The sequence below is a fragment of the Puma concolor genome, chromosome B1 (genome assembly GCF_028749965.1).
Source record: "Puma concolor isolate L17-30 chromosome B1, mPumCon1.1.hap2, whole genome shotgun sequence".
Taxonomy (NCBI): domain Eukaryota; kingdom Metazoa; phylum Chordata; class Mammalia; order Carnivora; family Felidae; genus Puma; species Puma concolor.
In genome coordinates, this window is record NC_141670.1 from 78,760,506 (window position 1) to 78,782,337 (window position 21,832).

General features: G+C 35.7%; 1 protein-coding gene across 2 annotated transcripts in view; it reads left to right on the forward strand.

Moving 5' to 3' along the window:
- Positions 1-20,465, forward strand: part of IQCM (IQ motif containing M) — a 461,312-nt gene extending 440,847 nt beyond the window's left edge. For both annotated transcript variants that reach the window (XM_025921378.2, XM_086704127.1), the window contains exon 14: positions 20,056-20,465. In XM_025921378.2, coding sequence (XP_025777163.2) covers positions 20,056-20,165 — 110 coding nt within the window. In that variant the 3' untranslated portion in view covers positions 20,166-20,465. The remainder of the gene's footprint in view (positions 1-20,055) is intronic.
- Positions 20,466-21,832: the final 1,367 nt, after the last annotated feature.

A 21,832-nucleotide genomic window follows, 5' to 3' on the forward strand; every position in this document is an offset into this window, starting at 1 on the left:
AAGCAATAGATTTAGAAAATGATCTTGAAGGAATAACTAAAACAATCTCTCCCTCCCCAACACACACACACCACAAGGGCATCTTAAGTACTCAGCATCTTCTTGGCCCTCATTTTCTTGGGCCTCTCCAGGATATCACAGGCATTTGTTTGCTGCTAAGCTAGTTCTGCAGGGGGCAAGGATTTGTACCACTTGCTGGCTTTCAGGGGTGAAATATTCCCATTATGGCCAATTTCAGTCTTCTAATGAGATGTCACTGAATGCAGAATTGGGAAGATATGTGTAAAATCTGTTCTTACTAGTCCAGCACATCACTGAAAGGGTTCAATTTTTCCTCCTGATATGTAGTGGGTCCTAAAGCCCCTTTTAATACTGAATCTGGGGTTTAGGGAGCTATTGAAACTGGAGGTATAAATTTGATTGCCATTAAGAAATATATGATCTTTAAAGACATGGGATTGGATAAGGACAGCAAAGGGGTGAATAGAGGATAGTGTTCAAGGCACAGAATATGATACCAAGTCAGAGAGAAGGAGGGAGAATCCTAAAAAAAGGCAGAGAAGAAGAAGTTCATGAAGGTAGGAGAAACCTAGACAGTTGACTCACCTGGAAACCCTGTGAACATCATTCCAGAGGAGATTGAAAAGATAGAAAGGGGCCACACTTTTCAGGGCATTACAGATAATGTTAAGATTTTTTTTTTTTATTTATCATAAGGTAGTAATTGCATTATGTGTTGAATTGGAGATATTATAATGTTACAAGGATATTGATATCTTACTTTTGTGCTAGCCTGTAAGTAAAATTTAAATTTCCTTTCAGAAAGTCAGATGATTCAACACTGTCAAATTGGCCAATGTCCCAAAATATCTTGAAATTACACTTTTTAGGTAGATGGGTTAAAATAATGATTTTTTTTTTTGGTTTTAAAACTACATATTATCTATATTCTGGATAAAAAGAACAGATTATAAAATATTCTAAACTTTAATTTGACTCAGCAGTTTAATGTACTAATTGATATGTTAGAAAAAAATAGAGACTGGGGTGTCTGGGTGGCTCAGTCAGTTAAACATTCATCTTTGGCTCAGGTCATGATCTCACAGTCCGTGGGTTCAAGCCCTGTGTCAGGCTCTGTGCTGACAGCTCAGAGCCTAGAGCCTGCTTTGGATTCTGTGTTTCTCTCTCTCTCTCTCTCTCTCTCTCTATCTCTCTCTCTCTCTCTCAGAAATAAATAAAAACATAAATAAATAAATACATACATACAAACATACATACATACATACCAGAGAATGGCATAACCTAGTGTGAACGGTGGCATTCTACTTTAAATTGTAGAGATTTTTTTTTCCGAATACAATATGAAAACCTTAACTAAGTTCTTGAATAGACATACAAGATTTAAAGCCTTTTAAAAAGCTGAAAGATTTGTGTTTGTTGCTTTTTATGTACATATCAAACTCAATTAGATAAAAGTTAGTAGCTGGAAATGGACCCACAGAATATTTTTAGTTCCTTTTTTATTGCAGGAAAATGCATTTCTCATCTCTCTTCCCACATAAATATTAATCTGGTTTCATGCTAGAGTCATAGAATAATCTTAAAAACCGAAGGGCCAGTGAGTGCCATTTGTGAATAACATCAACCATTCGATGGTCCCGATCATCTGTCATTGCACATTGTCATCTCAGCTGGGCGACCCTGGCAATATTGCAGCAGGCTATTGTTTATTGAGAAAGCTAATATTAGGAGAAGATGTGATAAGAATGCCTTTAAAAAAACTAATTGAGTGCTATCTGTTTTTGGCAATAGCATCTTGTATCTCTCTGTAGTTTATCGCTTTAGAGTCCTTTTTTTAGTCTTTTTATAAAATCCCATTATTTAAAAATCGAGGGCAGTGTGATGGCATGTAAGGAGCTTTATATATTAGTCTGATGCTCAGCGATAACCCTTTGTCCTCTACTGCTCAACAAATCCTACTTTATTGAAAAACATGAGAAAACCTGCAGAAAACATTTGAGATATGAGTGAGTCATAATCCCAGCATTCACTTCAAACATTATCCAAATTTTTATAGTAATTTTTGGAAAGGAAAAAGTAAAGTAAAAATGTTGAAAACATTATTAAGGGTGGGGAGATTTCTATTTAGTTAGTTATAAACTTCTTAATTTTTTTTAGCTGATTCCTCTTATATCTGATTACAAAATCCCCAAATAGGGCAGAGAAGTGGAAAGATGCATAATAAAGAAAATATAGTGAAATATTAATTGTAGACTCTGACTGGTTTTAATTGTATAATTCTTTCACATTTTTGTTATGTTTGCAAATATTCGGTAATAAATCATTGGAAACTAAAGACTCAAATATTCCCCTGCTGGCCCTATCATTGAACATGCAGTAGATGTTTATTTGTTTCGTCAAATGATTATTTATAATAAATGTAAATTAAAATAATCTTGTGGCATCAAATACTATTTGATAAGGAAATTCCATGCTTCCAATCTGAACTTAAAGAATCATAACTAGAGGAAAAATCAATGAATTACAATGTGTAGGAAAAACACAATGGAATAATAAGAAAATAGTAATGAGAATTTTACTTACATTTTTGAAAAAAGATCTGGAAGGAAACCAGAATGCAAAAAGTTCCAGTCCCTTTCACAGAAGCGCATTCACCTGATTAACTTTCAAACTAGTGTTTAAGACACTTTGAGAGTGGGAAATGTATTTTACTTCATATTTGTTTTTTCTACAAAAATTGCCATCCAGAGACAAAAAGTAGGAGCTAAGCCAGTTCCCAGTGACAGGGACTTTGTCTTTTGTTAGGATACTTTTCTGTTTGGCTGTGGCATCTGGGGACTTGGGCAAAGTTTTCAATCTGTCTTCTCCCTCCCTTCTGCAGGGGAAGAAGACGGGAGCAGAAGTATCAGATGGGCTGTAGGCGCCCATCTATGTAGTAGCACAAATACCAGCTGAACATATTTTTGGTCAGGTACAAAGAAGCAAATGGCTGTTGCTTTTCCCAAATGTTGTTTACCCTTCTGATATTCTTCCCAACAACCATCACGTATAAATATGTATGGTATTTATTTTAGTGTGCAGCTGAGTACAAATTCAGCAAGGTGCTCTGGTACCAATATTTATTCTTTGATATGAAGTTATTGAGCTTTTTAACTGAATGGATTTGGGACTTTTTAAAATGCCTACTCCTAGGCTGAACTCCATTTTGCTAATAAAGGATACGCTGGGGAAAAAATTGACAGTGTTTTCAAAAAAGGTTATTGCACCAAGGGTTTTGTGCAAAATTGTGGCAGAGGTAAGGGGCTTGGCATGGTTTTGATCTCCAGTTTTTATACACATGTCTTGTAGACATTTATAGTTTGTGGCAAATATCAGATATCAAATACAGTACCTACAGCCTTTTTTGAAACAATTTTTAGGGCAAAGGTGAGGCAGTAACAATAGCAGCACCAAAGGGTGTTGCACTAATGGTGAAAAGTAGCAGGAGATAGGAACTAGATACCAGGACATATTTTCTGGTTTAAATATACCAGAGAAAAGCAAAGCTAACAAACAAACTTACAAAACTTATTTTCATCAGAAACATTATTTTTAAGTGACTTAAATCAAAATCTATTTGATTTTGAATGTTCTACTTTCTGAATGATCTCTTTCCAAAAGGATATTAATATTCCTCAAATGGGAGCAAAGCACATCTTAGGCATGACCATCAAATGGTTTTCGTTAATGGTTTTGAAGCAGGGAATGGACAGGGTTACTAAAGGAAAGAGGATTAGGTGAGGAGGATGGACTGGAGTGTATGGAAAGATAAAACTGTCAGGTACTACAGCACCACAGTCTCTCAAAGTCATCAGCTCCAAGAACTGCTGCTGGAGAGCAGTAATACAGTTCCCACAATGAATACTGTATCAGTCAAGGCTCAGCACAGGAAATGAAAAGCACGCCAGATGTTTTAAGAAGAAGCGGATTTGATACAATAAATTAAGTACAACAAATCACCGGAGGGTGAAGGGGTGGATTTTACTTTGAACTTCTGGGAGTGGCATTCAGACTAATGAAGGCCTGGGCCATCAGGGAAGCTACCACCTTGGCAGTTGCCATTGGAGCCATGAATTCAAGAACATCCGACGGTTGATCTGGAAATCAGGATGTGAAATTAGGAAGATTACTGTCGCAGTTCCAAATTCTCCTAGTCACTCAGGAATCTAGATAACAGTCTTTGGAACATTGCGGTGGAACAAACTTACTTTCGTTTTGTTTTATTTATTTGTATTTATTTGTTTTGTTTTATTTTATTGTCGTATTTGTTTTATTTTATTTTATCTGCTAGCAGAAAGGTGAAACAAATAAGGTAGAAAAAAATCTCCACATCCCTTTAGCCTTCCAAATCCTGTGAAAGTATAATTAATTGATAGAAGATAACACTCAGAGTCTTAGTTTCAAGGCCATCTTAGAAATAAAGTGTTTTTTTTTTAATTTTTTTTTTTTTTTTATTTGCAGTTGCTCTAAATCTAAAGGGAAGGTTGAAGGCAGGAATCAATCCCCAATATCCACTGCAGGGTCAATATTCAAGAATAGAAAATGCTTATAAATACTTATGTAATTATTTTACATTTAAATTCCTGGAGCTAAGATCATAATGTGTATAAAATATTTGAATAAAATATAAATATATATCAACTAAATATGTATGTGGGTAATTAATATTCAGCCAAAGGCAAAAGCATGGAGTCTGTTGACCAGCTAGATTCAAATCCTGATCTTGCCATTTAATAAAAGGGCACCTGGGTGGCACAGTCAGTTAAGCATCTGACTTGGGCTCAGATCATGACCTCGTGGTTCCTGTGTTCGAGCCCCACATTGGGCTCTGTGCTGACAGCTCAGAGCCTAGAGCCTGCTTTGGATTCTGTGTCTACCCCTCACTCTGCCTCTCCCCCACTCATTCTCATTCTCTCTCTCTCTCTCTCTCTCTCTCTTTCTCTGTCTCTCTCTCAAAAATAAACAAACATTTAAAAAAATGTAATATGATCCTGTATGGTTATCTAACTGCTGTGGTTTTCTCATCTGTGGAACAAGAATTATGGTAGTAGCATCTCATAGTGTTAGTATCAAGGATAAGTGAAAAAATACATGTAAAATGCTTATGTAGGTGTCTGACCCATAACTGTTATTGCTAATGCTGTTGTTTTTGTCGTATATGGGAGTCGGTGTATGATTACCTCACCTACACTGCTTGGGTTTGAAGTACAGTAATAGGATTTACTAACATTGTGTCTGTGGGAAATTTACTTAAAATTTCTGTGCCTCAGTTTCCTCCTGTATAAAATTGAGATTATAATGGTACTGCTGTCACACAGAGTTGTGATAAGAAATAAATTAAATAGTACACATAAAGTGCTTAGAACAATGTCTGACACAGAATAAGATCCAGGGTATTTTTGAAAACATCTTACATTTAGTTATTGAATTTGCTTTAACATTATCAGTCTAGTCAACATTTTCTTTCTGAAGGTTTAACACAAGGCTTTTGTTTTTGCAGTCCTTCTGAGAAGAAACAGAATAAACCTATTCTATTTATTATATCTTATAGACACAGATTGCATTATAGTCTCGGGCATGAAACTGTCTAGACTGGTACACAATATTCGTATGCTATCCAGATAGGATATGATGGATAGTATGTGTAGTTTTTTCACCACCAATACACTAGATGCCAATTTATAAAAATTCTAGGTGTAACGCCACTAATTTTGTCTCTCAAAAGCAAGGAACTGTGACAATAGAATAATTTTTTTTAAAAAAGATGCACTTGAGGGTATGATTACAGATTGATTTTATTAAAGTTAAATTTGTTTATAAGGAAAAAATTAAGTTATAACTGGCAAATTTAAGAAAAAATATGTACTTTGGAGAACCACTCGGTTTAGTTGTAATTACTTTGTGATCAGAAAAACCCCCTTCATTCAAATTTCCATTCTGCCTCTTACTGTCTGTGTGACTTAACCTTTTTGGGCTACAGCTTTCTCCATTCTAGTATGGAGCCAGCTTACAGTGTTCTTGGTAAAAATTACCTTTAAATTTACAACTATCTTCACACCCAGAGGCTTAGTAGGCACATATTCTGGAATTCTTTTTATTCTAATATTTAGGGAACATTTTACATTAAATAATTATATTTTGAACCTAAAGCTTATTGTTAGTAATGGATTCTATGACTTTATGACCAACGGTACAACTTTAGAGTAGAAAAGCAAATGTAATGCCATGTAAAGATAAATGAAAGAAATACGATTAGACTTACAAATACTTGAAGCATCTTTATCTGAAAATGTATGTGCTACTCAATTGTGTTTTGACTGTGAGCTTTAGGCTCCGGTCAGCTCTGTGATTACCTCAGTGAATTGAAGTTCAAACGTTGATATTTGGTTCCTTCTCAATCTTGAACAAGTTACTTAACCTGTTAGCTTCAGCTTCCTCGTCTGTGAATAGGGATGATTAAAGTACTTACCATAGCATCAAATAAGCAGCTAGTGCCCAGTAAGTTACAATAAATGTTAGCAGTTATTGCTATCATCATCATCATTATCATCATCATTAAGCATCTGTTACATGTTTCAAACTCTGATCGAGGGTTTCACTACTAAAGTATTTGATATGGAGAGACAGGTTAGTGAATCATTCCTCTGTTAAATATACTAAGTTATACCCCTATTTATAACTTGAGTTATAGACTGGTCATATTATTTTGACTAATAGATTGTACATTTATTTTTAAAATATTTTTTGAATTTGAAAAATGATACAGTACAATGTTTAATAACAATTTAATATTTACTATACATTTTACTCATTTAACTCATTTACTGTGTGTGTTTTGCTCATATATTAACTCATTTATTCATCACAACTATAAATAGTAATATAGTAATTATCCCCATTTGAAAAATGTAAAAAATGAAGCAGAGAGAGAGGGTGTTTCAAGACCACACGGATGGTAAGCTGCAGATTGATAATTTAGACCTAGACAGTATGGTCTGGAGTTGGTCTTCACAACCATCATTTCATGCTGCCTGTCTCACTGAAACTCTGGAGTAATGCTGTTTGGGTGTTTATTCACAGTCCACCTCTTAATTGGGCAAGTTACTTAGCCCCTCTACGCTGGGTTTCCTTATCTATTCAATCATTAAAACATTAGCAGTTACAATGTTAGAGTATTTTATTCTCTGAAATTAGTGGGTGTGGGAATAGACTGATTATTGCCTAAGAAATCAATCATAGTAGAAGAAAAGTGCCTTTCCAGAAACATACATGAAGGAGGTAGAGATGTAAGATAAGGGCAGCATTCCAAGAGTAGGTACACATTAACAGCATGGGAACAGAAGGAGAGAAATAGGGAAGGATCATGACTGTGGGGACATTTCTTGATGTTTAGATGAAAGAGAGGTAGAAAGATAGATTTTTTAGCAGTTAGCATGTGTGGTTAATACCACAGGGTACTGACCAAAGAGATTCGTAGGATTGATACAGGGGAGCACTAATACATAGAGAAACAAATAGAAAGAGACGGTTTTTAAAGGAAGTTTCAAATGGGTGTGCAAAAGTATTGACTGTCAAAAAGATGTCCAAAGATAACTTTAAAATAATTTTAAGAAGCTACATTTGGGGCATATTATTATGGGACTGAGTAAGATTTAGAATTCATCATCATTGCTTCAGATTTTGCCAGAAATGGAATCTCATGGATCCATGACTTGTATTTGAGTTTCACTGTGGGATCTATAACCTGGAAATTTAAATACAACTTTCTGCTCAGCATTAAAATTACTTTGTACTTGAGCCACAAATACATCTCACCATTTTTATTTTTCTGATCAAAGGATAGCATAAAGGAGAGGGATGTCAACAAAACTGAACTTGCACCCATTATAATTTTGCTTAGAATGCCCTGTTCAAGACAAGATATGCCTAAAAGAGAAGCAAACCTATTCAGTACCATATAAATTTACTAAATGGAGGAAGTCTAAAGAAGTCCTTCATTAAATTTCCAATGGGATGAGTTTTAACCAAGTCTCAATGGAGACCTGGTTTCTGAAGAACTCAAAAATTCTTCTGTTCAAAGAATGTTCATGTCAGATAAATGCGGATTTCTGTGAGTGTGAGAATGTGCTCACTGCTGTGAAACTTAGAATTAAACAAGTTTTTGTTGTTATTGTTGTTATTGCTTTTAATCATTGGTTCAGACTAATTATAGTTGTTTAAAAAAAAAAAAAAAAAAACTCGAGAAATTCATGAGAGGTACCAAAGGGAGAAAAAGACTTGGTAGACATGGATAGAACATGCTACTAAATCTCTAGAGATGGCCATCTTTGGAAGTAGAAGTGCTAAGTGTGAATCTAGAAGGCTTAGAATCGGGGCTTTTCATGAACTCAGCTCCACAAAATTCTTTCTGGGGTGCACTAACTCACTGCAAAATAGTTGCCAGATTCTCAGCCTGAAAATTAATTTCCATGATTTGTCAGCAATAGTAGAATGAATCTTAGAGAATGAGGAACAATTGGATCATGTTTGCATAGCAGCTTCATATGGTAAAGACATATTGACGAACCTTAGTTTTCATTATAAGTTCAGAGGCCCATCTGAGTTGTTGCTAATGACACCAACACGATATGAGGGGATAAAAGAAGTGCTTCCATTAGCCTCTGGCATCATGGAGCTTGGAAAGCTGAAAACTCTTGGAGACAGAAACACTGCAGGTGTACCTCAGCCCTTTGGAAGTGGGGACCTATCAAATGAGATCATGGTTGGTGGAGATAAGTGGGTTCTTCTATCCTGATCAGAGGATACTTAGAGCCAACTTTGGTCTTACATTAATCTTAATTATTTGCTTCCAGTGCGGCAAAGTCAATATTACTGTTAGATATTTCTCAGGTGTGGGACAAGTGCCTAGACTGCACAGCATTTTGGTAGTGTGAAGTGGCCCCACTTTTGCTTGGGTGTGACAGAGCGACACCTAGTGGTAAAGTTTAACTGAGCATATTTGTTCTGTGAACATACCCAATTCTAAGCCTTTTCACAGATGTAGACACTGTATAGAAAGGGATTATATGATCAATAAATATGCTTACTCAAAGTGTAAGTGCCTCACTTCAAGGTCTGGGAGAAGGAAATTTAAGACGCTCTACCAGACTGAGTCTTTTGTTGTTGTTGTTTAAGTTTAATTTATTAGAGAGGGGAAGAGAGAGAGAGAGAGAGAGAGAGAGACAAAGGGCACAAATGTGTGCACACACATGTGAGGGAGGGGCAGAGAGAGAGAGAGAGAGAGAGAGAATCCCAAGCAGGCTCCACACTGTCAGCATAGAGCCCCGTGCTGCCACTGGGGTTCAAACCCACAAACCATGAAATCATGACTGGAGCCACAGTGGGACGCTTAACCCACTGAGTCACCCAGGCACCCCTCCACCAGACTGTCTTAACAAGATTTCCAGAGTCATGCTCATATGAGAAGGGAGAGGTGGAAGGGCAGGAAGACGGGCTGTTTTGGTAGACCTCTTGGAAACACTAGATAGGTTTATCTATCTGATTTATCTAAGAAGAATGAACAAAATGAAGATTTTATATTTCTCAGAATTTCACTTGGTTATGTGTGTGGGTGGAAGAGGTAGCATTGTGTGTTAAAAACCAACTAGGGACTATATTTTCACTGGTTTTCACATCAGAATGCAGTCACATCGTGGTAAATACAGAATGTGTCTATAGGAAAAAGTTAGAGGAAACAATATGGTGGTTCATTGGAAAAGGGTTGTTTGTTTATCCGGAAGTGGCATTCACAAAGCAAGTACACTTTAAAGAAAATAACAACAAAATACCCAGTAAATTAATAAATATCTGGCAGGGAAGATTGTGACAAACTAATCTCCATCTCAGTGGAGGAGGACAAAAAAGAAGAGAAAGGGGGATAATAATAGACACAATATAAGAATTTATGATACATTCAAATCTAAATCAAGTGCTTTATGTATATTTTCTTATTAAATTCCTATACTATTCCTTTGAAGTAGGTACTGATATTGTCTTCATTTTACAGATGAAGACATGCAAAGTCATCTTTCTTAACATCACAAAGGTGCTAAGCTAAAAATGCCAATATTTTAGTCTTTTAGTATTTTGGTCTTTCTGATCCCAAAGTTCATGCTCTTGGCTCTCTACTAAAAATTTCACAAGAATTTTTATCACTTCTTGGTGAGATGTTGACCATTCTGCTTTGAAAAGTTTGTCCATTAAATGTCCTTATCTAAATCCTGTTAAGATCAATTGGATTTCAATTAGAATGCAATAGATTACAACATACATGGTTTAAACCTTCTTTGCTCTTTTCCATTGTGCACATATATTGGAATACTTTAATTTTTTTGTGATTGTTTCTTTTCAGAGGCAGTTCAGCAATTTGAATCTTCACTCTGCTGTTGTCCTAATGTAGATTAAAATGAATAATGAAGCACTTGAGTATTTTCTGGTAGATTATTGTAATAATACCATACCATTTTCATTTTGTTGTTGTTGTTTTATTTTGTTTTGTGTTGTTTACTGGCTTCTTGGAGTTCGTTTTCTGCTTGGTACAAGGCACGCCGTTGCAGGATATCAGAAAAGCTTGTGTTTGGCTTGGATAGTAAAGAGAGGGCTTCTCTCAACTTCCTTTTTGGTATTTTGCCGTTTTGACATAAGAGAACCCAACTGTTTCTGCTTGCTGCAGACTGCCTCATCTATGGGGAGGGGAGTGGAGGGTCTCTGATGAACCTCGCACCTCCTGAAGCCTGGTGGCTCATGGGGGCCTCTCAGGATTGGGGCACTCCTTTTGACAAGGAGTTGGAGAACAAATGATGCTCAAAGGATGTACTAAGTTGGAAAACATCCAGGGAGAAATGCATTTGGACGTATTTTTTTTTTCTAGGTTTTAAGATGTGAGTTCTCTGGATGGGCCTCCTCCTTATGTTAATCTCATGTATTTGTTTGGAATATTAAGATCTTGCCTTGATTCCCTCCTACAACCTCCCCAGAAAAAATGATCTACCTCAGCTTAGAGAAATTTCATATTTGTGCCTTTTTTATACAGATTGTATAGTCTTTGGCTTTTATTACTTTGTCTTTTTATAACACTTTTAAAAATATGATGAAGAATTTCCAATTGAAAACTCTAAAATTCCTCTTGTTGTTTTCATCTTTCATGTCTTTGCTTCGAAGCTGTGTCACTTAGCCATTGAGCAGAGAATGAGATCTGGGTAATGGAGGCAGTCCTAGCCACTATTATATGATGCTGGCGAAAGGGCTCTTATTGAGAGTGGATTTCTTTTAATTGGGCCTGAAAGATCCAAAGAAAGTTTCTAACAAGGTGGAAGTGGCTGGTATGCTTTGTCTTAGTAGTTATGAGCACTGAGTACTTGGAAAAAGGAACTTGTCCCAGGCATCTATTAAAGGATAACACACTAAGGCCAAATACATTCTGTTCCAAATATAAGGATAACACCATATTAAAAATTCAGAATTCTATTCCCATAGTTTATTACATAAAAACTTTTAGGGAAAAATTATATAATAATATCGATAGATACTAAAAGTAGCAATTGAGAAAATTCAACAATGAGTCCAGTCAACCAATCAATTAGTCAATCAATAATCAATTTGCAAGGAAATCTAAAGAACTACATATTTAAGGTAGGAGCAAGAAAGATACTCAATAAAGAATATAAAACAGAAGAAAAATGACTTCCGTTTTATAAAAATTTCAAAACTTTTCTATGAAAAAATACCATAAACAAACCTATTTTTAAAAATTGATTTGGAGTAGAATTGCATTTTATGAGACAGAGTTTTAATATGTTGAACTGTTTAAAATTGAGCAAAAGAGGATAATCTAATAGCAAAATAGACAAAAGATGTAGAGAAACCACTCACAAAAAATCCAAAAGTCGTTGAATATATGCAAAGTTGCTCAGTCACTAGAAGATGAGGAAACTCAAAGGATTAGCAGCTTTTAGACTGGTCACAATTAAAACAAAGCAAGTAAAACAATGATGCCTATTGTGGCTAGGTTATGAGCAAAAGTATTGGCACACATTGCTGGTATAAATTGCATTTCATCCTGTTTTAGAAAACATGTTGGCAATATCAATTAAAATTAAAAATATAAATACTTTTGACTCTGCACTACATCTTGGGAATCTGTCACATGGAAATGACAGTGCTACTAAATAAGCATGCTTATTTTAAGCATTATTTTTATTTGGAAAAACTGAGGAGCAAAGTAAATGCTAATCAATAAAGCAACATTATGGTCCATTCACATCACAAAATACTACGCACCACTTAAAATAATGAATTAGAGCTATACTGGTTAGCATGGAAAGATTTCCATCAATTCTTCTTGAGTGAAGAAAGCAAAATATTTATAATATGATGGCAATTTTGTAAAAAAAAATAAGCATTATCAAAATTATTGAACACTCATTAATCTGCAAGACACTATTTTAGAGATTAATGCAGTGACACAAAAATTATATTACCTGATATTTTGAAGAAGGACAAATGATGCTCAAGGGATGTACTAAGTAAAAAGGCAAAAGAATTATATAATGTAACATAGACCTGCTTTAAAAATGAGTGATTTAAATAGTTGCTATGGTTTCCAGTGAGTTATTATAAAAGGTTCTGCAATTCATATGTGGATCAAAAATTACCTATATAGCCCAATGAGTCATGTTAGTATTATGAGTCTTAGTTTCTTTTTTTTTAAATTTTTTTAATGTTTGTTTATTTTTGAGAGAGAGAGGCAGAGTGTGAGTGGGGGAGGGGCAGAAAGAGAGGGAGACACAGAATCTGAAGCAGGCTCCAGGCTCTGAGCTGTCAGCGCAGAGCCCGATGCGGGGCTTGAACTCACAGACCACAAGATCATGACCTGAGTGGAAGTCGGACGCTTAACCGACTGAGCCACACAGGCGCCCCTGAGTTTCTTATAATAATATTAATGACAGCATCTGGTATTGGTAGAAAGAGAATTTGAGATAATATAAGTAAAGCACTCAGCACTGTGCCTGGCAAAGAATGAATGTACATTAAATGGAAGCTATCCTTCTCATTGTCAATATTATTGTTTTTCAAATGCTGAGGTTGTGTATTTTTTTGAAAGAATAGCAGAGGTGAAGTCCCCTTCTCATCACATCACATTAGCAAGAACATGCTACCAATATGATTTATTTCTCGTGATATTAACCTCGATCAACGGGCCAAGATAGTGTTTGTCTGGTTTCTCCACTTGCTATAAGTTACTTTCTCCCCATCCACCCTCTGCAATCTTTTTTTTTTGAAAGTGCATAACTAAATCCAGCTCACACTCAAGGAAGTATGAATGAGATATTAAACATTTTCTCTGGGAAGTGGGAATATCTACATAAATTATAAAGAATTCTTATGTAATGAAGATTTTTTCTCCCCTATTTATTTATTCAATCATTTATTTATATGTACTCCTGTATATTTCTTTTATACTTTAAGTTATAATCTAATACTACATTCTTTTGTTGTTGCTATTTTTCAGATTATTCCAGTTTTAGACATTGGGTGCTTTTTCACATAGACTCCTGAGTCCCTGTGACATGCTCCTGTCCTGTTTTTGGAGCTCTTCCTTACTTTCTGACATTATAAGATTCTGAAGATTCATCTTATGTTGTCCCTGCCTTGGCCCTAGAGCCAGCCATTTCTCCAGGGACTCTTGGTTCCTTTTATTGGAGAGTAGTCTTAAGAAACCAAAATCTGGGCACTGGGATGTGTTCATTGTTACTGAGGTCTCCAGCCTCCCTCAGTAGACAGATCTAAGAAATATATATATATATATATATATATATATATATATATATATATATATATATAAAATATATATATAAAATATTATTCTTGGATTACTTGATTCTTGGATTACTAACCCAAGTTTGTAAACATAGTTATAATTATTTCTCTATGTATCTATCTGCATCTATCCATTTGCATTTTTTCATTAGCTTCCAGTTTCTAGGCAAAACATTGTTTTTTCAAGTTACTTAGGTCAGCTCTTTTTCCCTTACCCCATTCCATAAGTGGATATTACTTGTGATGAAACTCGTATTTTCTGATTGCACAGCAAGTAGAGTTTCATACTCAAGTTTTTCACATAGAAAATATTTCCCTGTTAGTAACCAGACTGCTTTCCTCTTAGTAATCTGTAAGCTACATCTCTAACTTGTGTGTTTTTATGCTGGTCTTGTTGCTTATATGTACGATCAACTTTTGTCCTTCTTTCTTACTTACTCTTTGCCAGGCCCCCACTTATAATAGGGCTGCTCTCCTGTTTCTTTTCATCTTGTGAGAGACATCCTCAGTGTGACCTCTTTTCTTTGATGGCCTCCTGAGATGTAACTCCTGTGCCTGGACCTTGGGAACCTTGGGACCTTAGGAACCGTTCATTGGCATTCAGCCTTAGCATCTGCCTTAGCCCCAGTAGAGAAGTGCATCTACTCGATTCTCTCCCTGTCCTGACCTCTGGCCTCCTCCAGTCAGCCAGTCTTCTCAGAATTCCCATTCCCACTTAGAAATCTCTACAATCTCAATGGCTCTCCTCATACCACATTGGGCTGCAATTTGTTCTGGGAGGCTGCACAACCCTTACCGAGACCCTCCCCGCAGCTACTGTCACAGCACCATATTGGCCACTTGGCTTTGTGTTTCAGAAGAATCATGGCCCCTTCAACAAAACTCCTTTACTCCTAAATCTTTCCACAAACTCTAAGTGCTTTCTGTCATTGAGATTTCCATTTTTCCATTCCCTCAGGGCAAGGTACAAGGGGAAAGGCTGCCTGGCCCTTTCTCATGAGAGCATCAATAACTTTTCTTTTGTTCCCCTCCAGTTTGCTAGTCCAATTCTTTTTCACTTTTTAAGTTTATTTATTTATTTTGAAAGGCAGGGGAAGTGCAAAGAGAGGGAGAGAGAATCCCAAGCAGTTTCCACACCTAGCACAGAGCCCAATGCAGGGCTTGATCTCACGATGGTGAGATCATGACCTAAGCAGAAATCAAGAGTCAGATGCTTAACTGACTGAGCCACCCAGGTGCTCCTGTTTTATATATTTTTTTATAGATTACAAAGAGGAACCCAACTATTTAAAAACTCAATAATGGAATATTTGTTACCTATTTACATAATTTTTCCTTGTTTCAAACTGGTAAGTGTCAGAAATGAGGTGATTTATTTTCAGTCACCTTCAAGGAAACCATTACTATTGCCTGAATGGCAGAACCAGGAGCTAAGAGAGGTGAAGAGTCGAAAGCCAAACTTTAATATTTCAAAACAATATCCAACCACATATATGCACACATATGTATATGTAGATACATATATAGTCACAAAGGTAGTCACACATAGAATTTTCTACCTACTTTTATGCAATCTGTTATTTCTTTGAAAGAAGTCCTCATAATTGGTTATTTCTAGGATGTCTCACATGTGCTCATAAATACCCAACTCTAGGCTAAAAATAGACTTCTACACTCTGCTGTCACTCTGAAGTGCAGGAAGCCTAGCAAAGGTGTCTTGCTGCTGCCATTGCTGTCAGCACCTATGCAGGCCATGCCATGCTGATTCCAACCTGCAGAAGGAAAAACTTCTCCCTTGGACTTTGAACCCATGTTACCTCAATCTCAGTATGCCATGTGCTCTCAGCATCCCAAGGGCATGGTGTAGGAAAACAGCTTTTTCAGTTCCCTTGTCATTTTCTCACTGGGGCCTTTCTCCCACAAAGTATCTCCCACAGAGTATCCAGATGGGGGGTGGGGTGGCTGTGGGGGGGAGAGGGAAGAGATGGATAGAGAATAAGGAAGTGGAAAGTCAAAGCAAAATCATCTTAGCAAGAGGCAATTCAAATTACATAAATATACCCATCCCTGCCAGCTGCCACTGTCTTCCTAGACCAAGACGGAATATTCAGCTAACTCTTCCTGTATTAAGAGATTTTCCCCAAGAGAATTTCTTGCTTTCTTTACAGAAAGGTCCTTGGAGGATTTGTTCTGCCAGTCTTCTGGACATACACCTGTTTGAAATTCTAAAGTGCACAACATGCAGGTTCAAACTTGGACCCTGCCATATACTAGCACCAAATGTAACAACTTAAATATGTCCTTAATTATTTGTCATCTAGGACTATATTTGTGCTATTTATAGGCTCTGATAATCTTGCTGGTGGGCAGGGCTGTGATACCATGTTAGGTAGTTGCTTTCATTTATTTTTTCTAACTAAATCTCTATGAGTAACATAAAATTACAGGGTTTTGTTTGTTTGTTTATTGTTTTTGGTTTGTTTGTGGGGAAATGAAGACTCAGAAAGGTCTAAGCTGGTGCCCTCTACATCACCTCATAACACTTAGCATGACCCTGCACAAACAGGGTTCAACTGATACTCAGTGACATAAATGTATATTTTACTTTTTACATAATCCACATTCATTTTCTTTCCAAGTTCCTTTACAAAGGTTCATTTTGAAGCATTCACAGGAGGTAGCCAATAGTGTAGAATAATACATATCCTTGAAGAGGTCAGAGAGATTGCATGAAAAATAATGAAATAGATTTGTGAACCTGAAAGTCTGGAGGTGGTTAAAAAGAAAACAGAGGGCAAAGCATACTTTCAATCTTTGAGAAAATTTTAGTATCCTTTCCTAAAAATGCAGCTAATGAAATGCATATTTTCAGCATATTATCTATTTAATTTGAATAATTCTCCAATTTAAATCATTTCTTTAAATTATTGAAGTATAAACAAAGATATCTAACTCATGATTATTTATTCATTACAATAAAAATGACTTTCTATTATATATTGCAATCTAGAAACTTGAAGACCTCTAACATTGTTATTTTTACATAAATGGTATGTTCTGTTGAAAATATGGATAAACAAACAGAACTAAAGCTAAATTATATTTCCACTCACTATTAACATGTTGCTCTTTTAATATTGTGGGTGTTGCCCCACGCATATAATTTTTTTCTTTTAACGTTTATTTATTTGTGAGACAGAGAGAGACAGAGTATGAACGGGGGAGGGGCAGAGAGAGAGGGAGACACAGAACCGGAAGCAGGCTCCAGGCTCTGAGCCATCAGCCCAGAGCCCGACGCGGGGCTCGAACTCATGGACCACGAGATCGTGACTTGAGCTGAAGTCGGATGCTTAACCGACTGAGCCACCCAGGCGCCCCCGCATATAATTTTTTTTAAAAAACTGGGATCATTTTGTGGATACTGCTTTGTAATCTGTTTTTCCATTTAAAATAACTTTGTAACATATAGGCATTTGCTAACGTATGTTTTTGTGATGTATTTTAAAAGCCTTGGTTGAAGTTGCTTTCTTCTATAGGGGTTTTTCCAACAACAGGGGTTTGTTGGCAGACCAACAAACTCTACACTTACTGAAATTTTTTTGGACCACACAGGTGACATGAACTGGAACATCAAACCAGGGCCAGGCTTGGGGTTCAGTTGTATCTACCCAGCCTCACAGAGATAGGAAAGTTCCCTGGCTGTTTTTCTTTGAAGTGTTCTTTTCCTTTTCCTTTCCCCACCTCCCCACCCTCCACTCTCCTTCCTTTTCCTCCTCTTCCCTCCTCTCCTCTTCCCTCCCCTTCCCTTCCTTTCCCAGATCCTCACCCTTCCCCCTGTCCTTCTCTTTCTTCCCCTCTGCTTCCCTTCCTATTCTTTCCATACCCTGCTCTGCTCTGCCCACCTCTCCCCTCCCTTCCCTTCCCTTCCTTTTCTTTCCCTTCCCTTCCTTCTCTCTTTTTTAACATCATTCTGCCTACTCTGATGCTGTATCCCTCTAGGGCCCCACCCCTTCATTGTGGTCTCCTGATGAACTCCCCATTTTGAATGGACCCTATGCTTTATCTCCTGTCCCCACTCCTTTCATAAGGCTGAATAAAATTCAGGTATCCAGGGTTCTGCAGAAAACCTCAGTCCAAAACAACAAAACAAAACAAAACTGATTTTGGCACTCAAATATCCACTATAGATTACTGATTTTACTTTCTTTTTGGCCTCTGCATTTTCCTACTTCTCTGCCAGCTTAGCAATGCAGTTAAAATACGTATAGTATTTTATTCAAGATTTGACTTGTTTTAATCAAAAGGATTGTTCTCTGCTATATGATGAAAATGAAGGTCAAGGCTATTTACTTTGAAAGGTTAAAAATATATCATGTATACTTATATTTTTATTCTTCCTAAAATTAAATGATCCTTTATTTAATTGAAACATTTATAAAATAATGGATTATATAATTTAGGATTCCACTCCCAATCCCACTCCTGATCACCAACTAGGATTCTGGTCATCCGTGTGTGAATTTTTCCCTTACACCAACGAGTAATTCTTAGATACTAACTGGGTGTCCTGGATCCATGTCTCATCCAGCAGCCACACAAGAGTTCACTCAGGGTCACTTCATTAGGGCAAAAGATGCTCCCAGTGCTTTTATCACTTAGAAAATTACAAAGGTTTTAGCAGTTCAGTGCCAAGAATCAGAAGGCAGAGACCAATGTATTTTTTCTATTATCTCACATAATTGTTAGTGAAATATCTTTATAAAGTTTATACATTATAACATCATGGTGTATGTAATCACAATACAGCCACTGTATCTTGAATATTTATGAAGTATCAGACAAATCTTTTTTTTTAACTAATAGACTTTATTGTTTTAGGAGTTTTAGGATTATAGAAATATTGGTGGAAAGTAGAAAGTGCTCCCATATACCTCCTTACACTCCCTTCTCCCATTTCTAATTATTAACGCCTTGCATTAGTATGGTATATTTATTATAAATAAAGGGTAAATATTAATACATTATTAAACATATGTCTTTTGATATATGGTTTTTTTGGATCCTTTCAACAACTGAACAAGATAGATATTATCCCCACTTCAAAAATAAGGAACCTAAGGTTGAGCACTAAGTCTGGATTCACTGACAAATGTGTAGAAACAAGATCTTGGACCATTATCTTCACTATTTTTTCTATTTTAAGTAATTTGAGAAATCCTATATTTTAACTGTCTTCTGTCTGATGAAATGTATGGTTGGTATTGTATATAATTAAAAAACATTCACAACAGGAAATCATTTTTTTCCTGAGATCTGATCTTTAGAACTAACATGCTTATCTTATATAACTACTAGATTAGAACACCAGTTGGTGGCTACCAACAATCACAGTTGGAATGATAATTACTAATTATTTTATAAATACTCCGAATGTGGTATAATTTATTTATGTTATTAGAAGCCTTGGTATTTGTCTAATGGCAATATAGATAACATAAAACAGCAACAGTGCCCTGATTCTTCTTTTGCAACACATCAAGTCATTAAATTCCTTGTAGTAATGTGGATTGTTCTCCTCATAACTTAAACTATTTTTTTGTTGTTTTTGCTTCATAACAGCAATAGGTCCTAAAAGGCAAAAACATACTACCATATCTGTAAATTAGTGTGTGTATCATGGTAGACACATTAAATCTATGGCTTTTGTTTCTCATTTGGAAAGTCACTTTATCCAAAGATGAATCTAGTACAAGCAATCTATATAAATAGTAGTTTACATTGATTTGAATATCCATATCAGAACTGAGTATGTTGTATTGTAAAAAATAATAATAATACTGTTGCTCTTATGATCAAACATATGTTGCATCTAACTTATTTGAAGTACACTGTATGTTGGGATCCAGGTTCTGTCATCCCTTCTCTCAGCTGTTTGGTTTTATAGTAACTCTTGCTGAGTCTCTTGTCATGATATATAATGTAGTACAATATACCTGAAAGAAATGTGTCCAACTCAAACTTTTTAATGTTCTAGAACAACTATAATTTATTTCCTATAATATTTTATGATTTCAAAATCATGGCACATTGTCATATTATTTGAAAATATATTAATGTAGTTATATATTTGTCTTATAGTGAACGGACATCCAATACTCAAAAGAGCTAACATCCGGATTGTTGGAAAGTTAGTATCCAGATCTATAAGAGAAAGGAAAATGAGACATTTATCAAAAGAAGTAGAATAATGTTTCAACACAATGTTATTATCTTAAGAGTTGAACCTTTCTACCCAAAGATACATTAACATCGACCATGGATTAATTATATATCAACAGGAAAAAATGACAAGCATCTTTGGATATCAAAAGAAGGATTTCAACAAGTCAGTTTATAATTTCAAAATATCTTTGGATGAACCATTCACTGGCTCTTCTTCACTAAAAGCTACTCTTATCATAATGAAGTTGAAACCTCTTAGTGTCAAGTGTTCCTTTCGTTGGACTTTAATTTATGTTGTTCCATTACCAATAAATGCCATAAAGAGACTTTACAATTTTTGTTTCTAAAAACTCTCTTAAATTTTTTGGAAATTGTTTCTCAAAATGTGTTTTAAACTATATGACTTTATTAGTGTAGTCTAGTATTATTTTTCCCTATTGTCATTCCTCACTCGTGAAAAACTGGAAGTCAATATATAGTGTTCCTGAGTTGCTTGCCTTAGTTCAGAAAGGATTTGAGGCACAGTTGGACAGAACCAGTTTCTTAAGAATCTTGAATTTAATATTATCTGTCTATCTATCCATCCATCCATCCATCCATCCGTCCATCCATCCATCAGGTTATCTATCAATTCTGCCCTCCTCTACTTTCCTCCTTCTGAATGCAGTTGGAGAAATAAGTGAAGGAACAGAATGTGTACCTAACATAGAGACTAGATATGAATAGAAGTGGGAACTACATGTGTTTCATTTTTTTGGTTCTTACCTGTGGTCTGTGACTTCTGTAATCAACTCTGGTTTAAGAATAAAATCTCTCTCAGGCTACTTGATTCAGTAAAGTTTACTGTAGAACCCATGTGGAAGTTATTAGAATAAAATGTTTAGAAAAGCCAGTTACAAAAATCATGTTAAGTCAGGGCCTCACCAAAACCAGAACCAAGCTGGGCTAAAAAACATGCTAATCCTCTAACCAAAAAATGTTTTCAGTAAAACACTTGATGGGGGTGGGGGTAGAGGTGGGGAGGGGTGAGGGTAAATGATTACGAGCTAAAATATACACATTAGCTTATTTGTGAAATTAAATTATCCAAATTCTCCCTGTTGGTAATTGAAAGTGTTTCATTTTAAAGAAAAACATTTTTCTTTATTTCAAGACTAAAAAAATCTGGAAAGCGCACAATAAAAAAATAAAAAAAAGAAAAGAAAAAAATCACACGTGAGTTGAGTTCCAGTGTGGTAACAGATCATCAGCCTGCTCCTTTTTATAGCATTATTAGGATGAAAATTTGGCTGGATTTCTGCTACCACTATTCAAGAAAAAATTGGGAGCAAAACCATAGAATTATAATGAAAGGCACCTACAAACTAAAATACAGGATTTCCTAATGAGTGTTGTGTAATGGGTGTCACTATTTCAAATGGCAAATATATTTATAAGAGAAAACAATTAATATAAAAAAGCATCAAAATTACCCTGTAAAAATAAAACAAAAAAATTAAGGTATGATTATGACAGTTGGGGGCAGAATATAGAAGTTTATTTTTCCTTTAACAAAATGTGATAATTGTTCTTATCTCCTGTTTCCCACATTTGACTATTATTCTTGATTTTTAGCAAACTGAGGTAGGGCTACTGAATGTCTTTCAGAGATGTGATCCTACATTAAAGTTCAGTGACAATATGTCACTCTGGA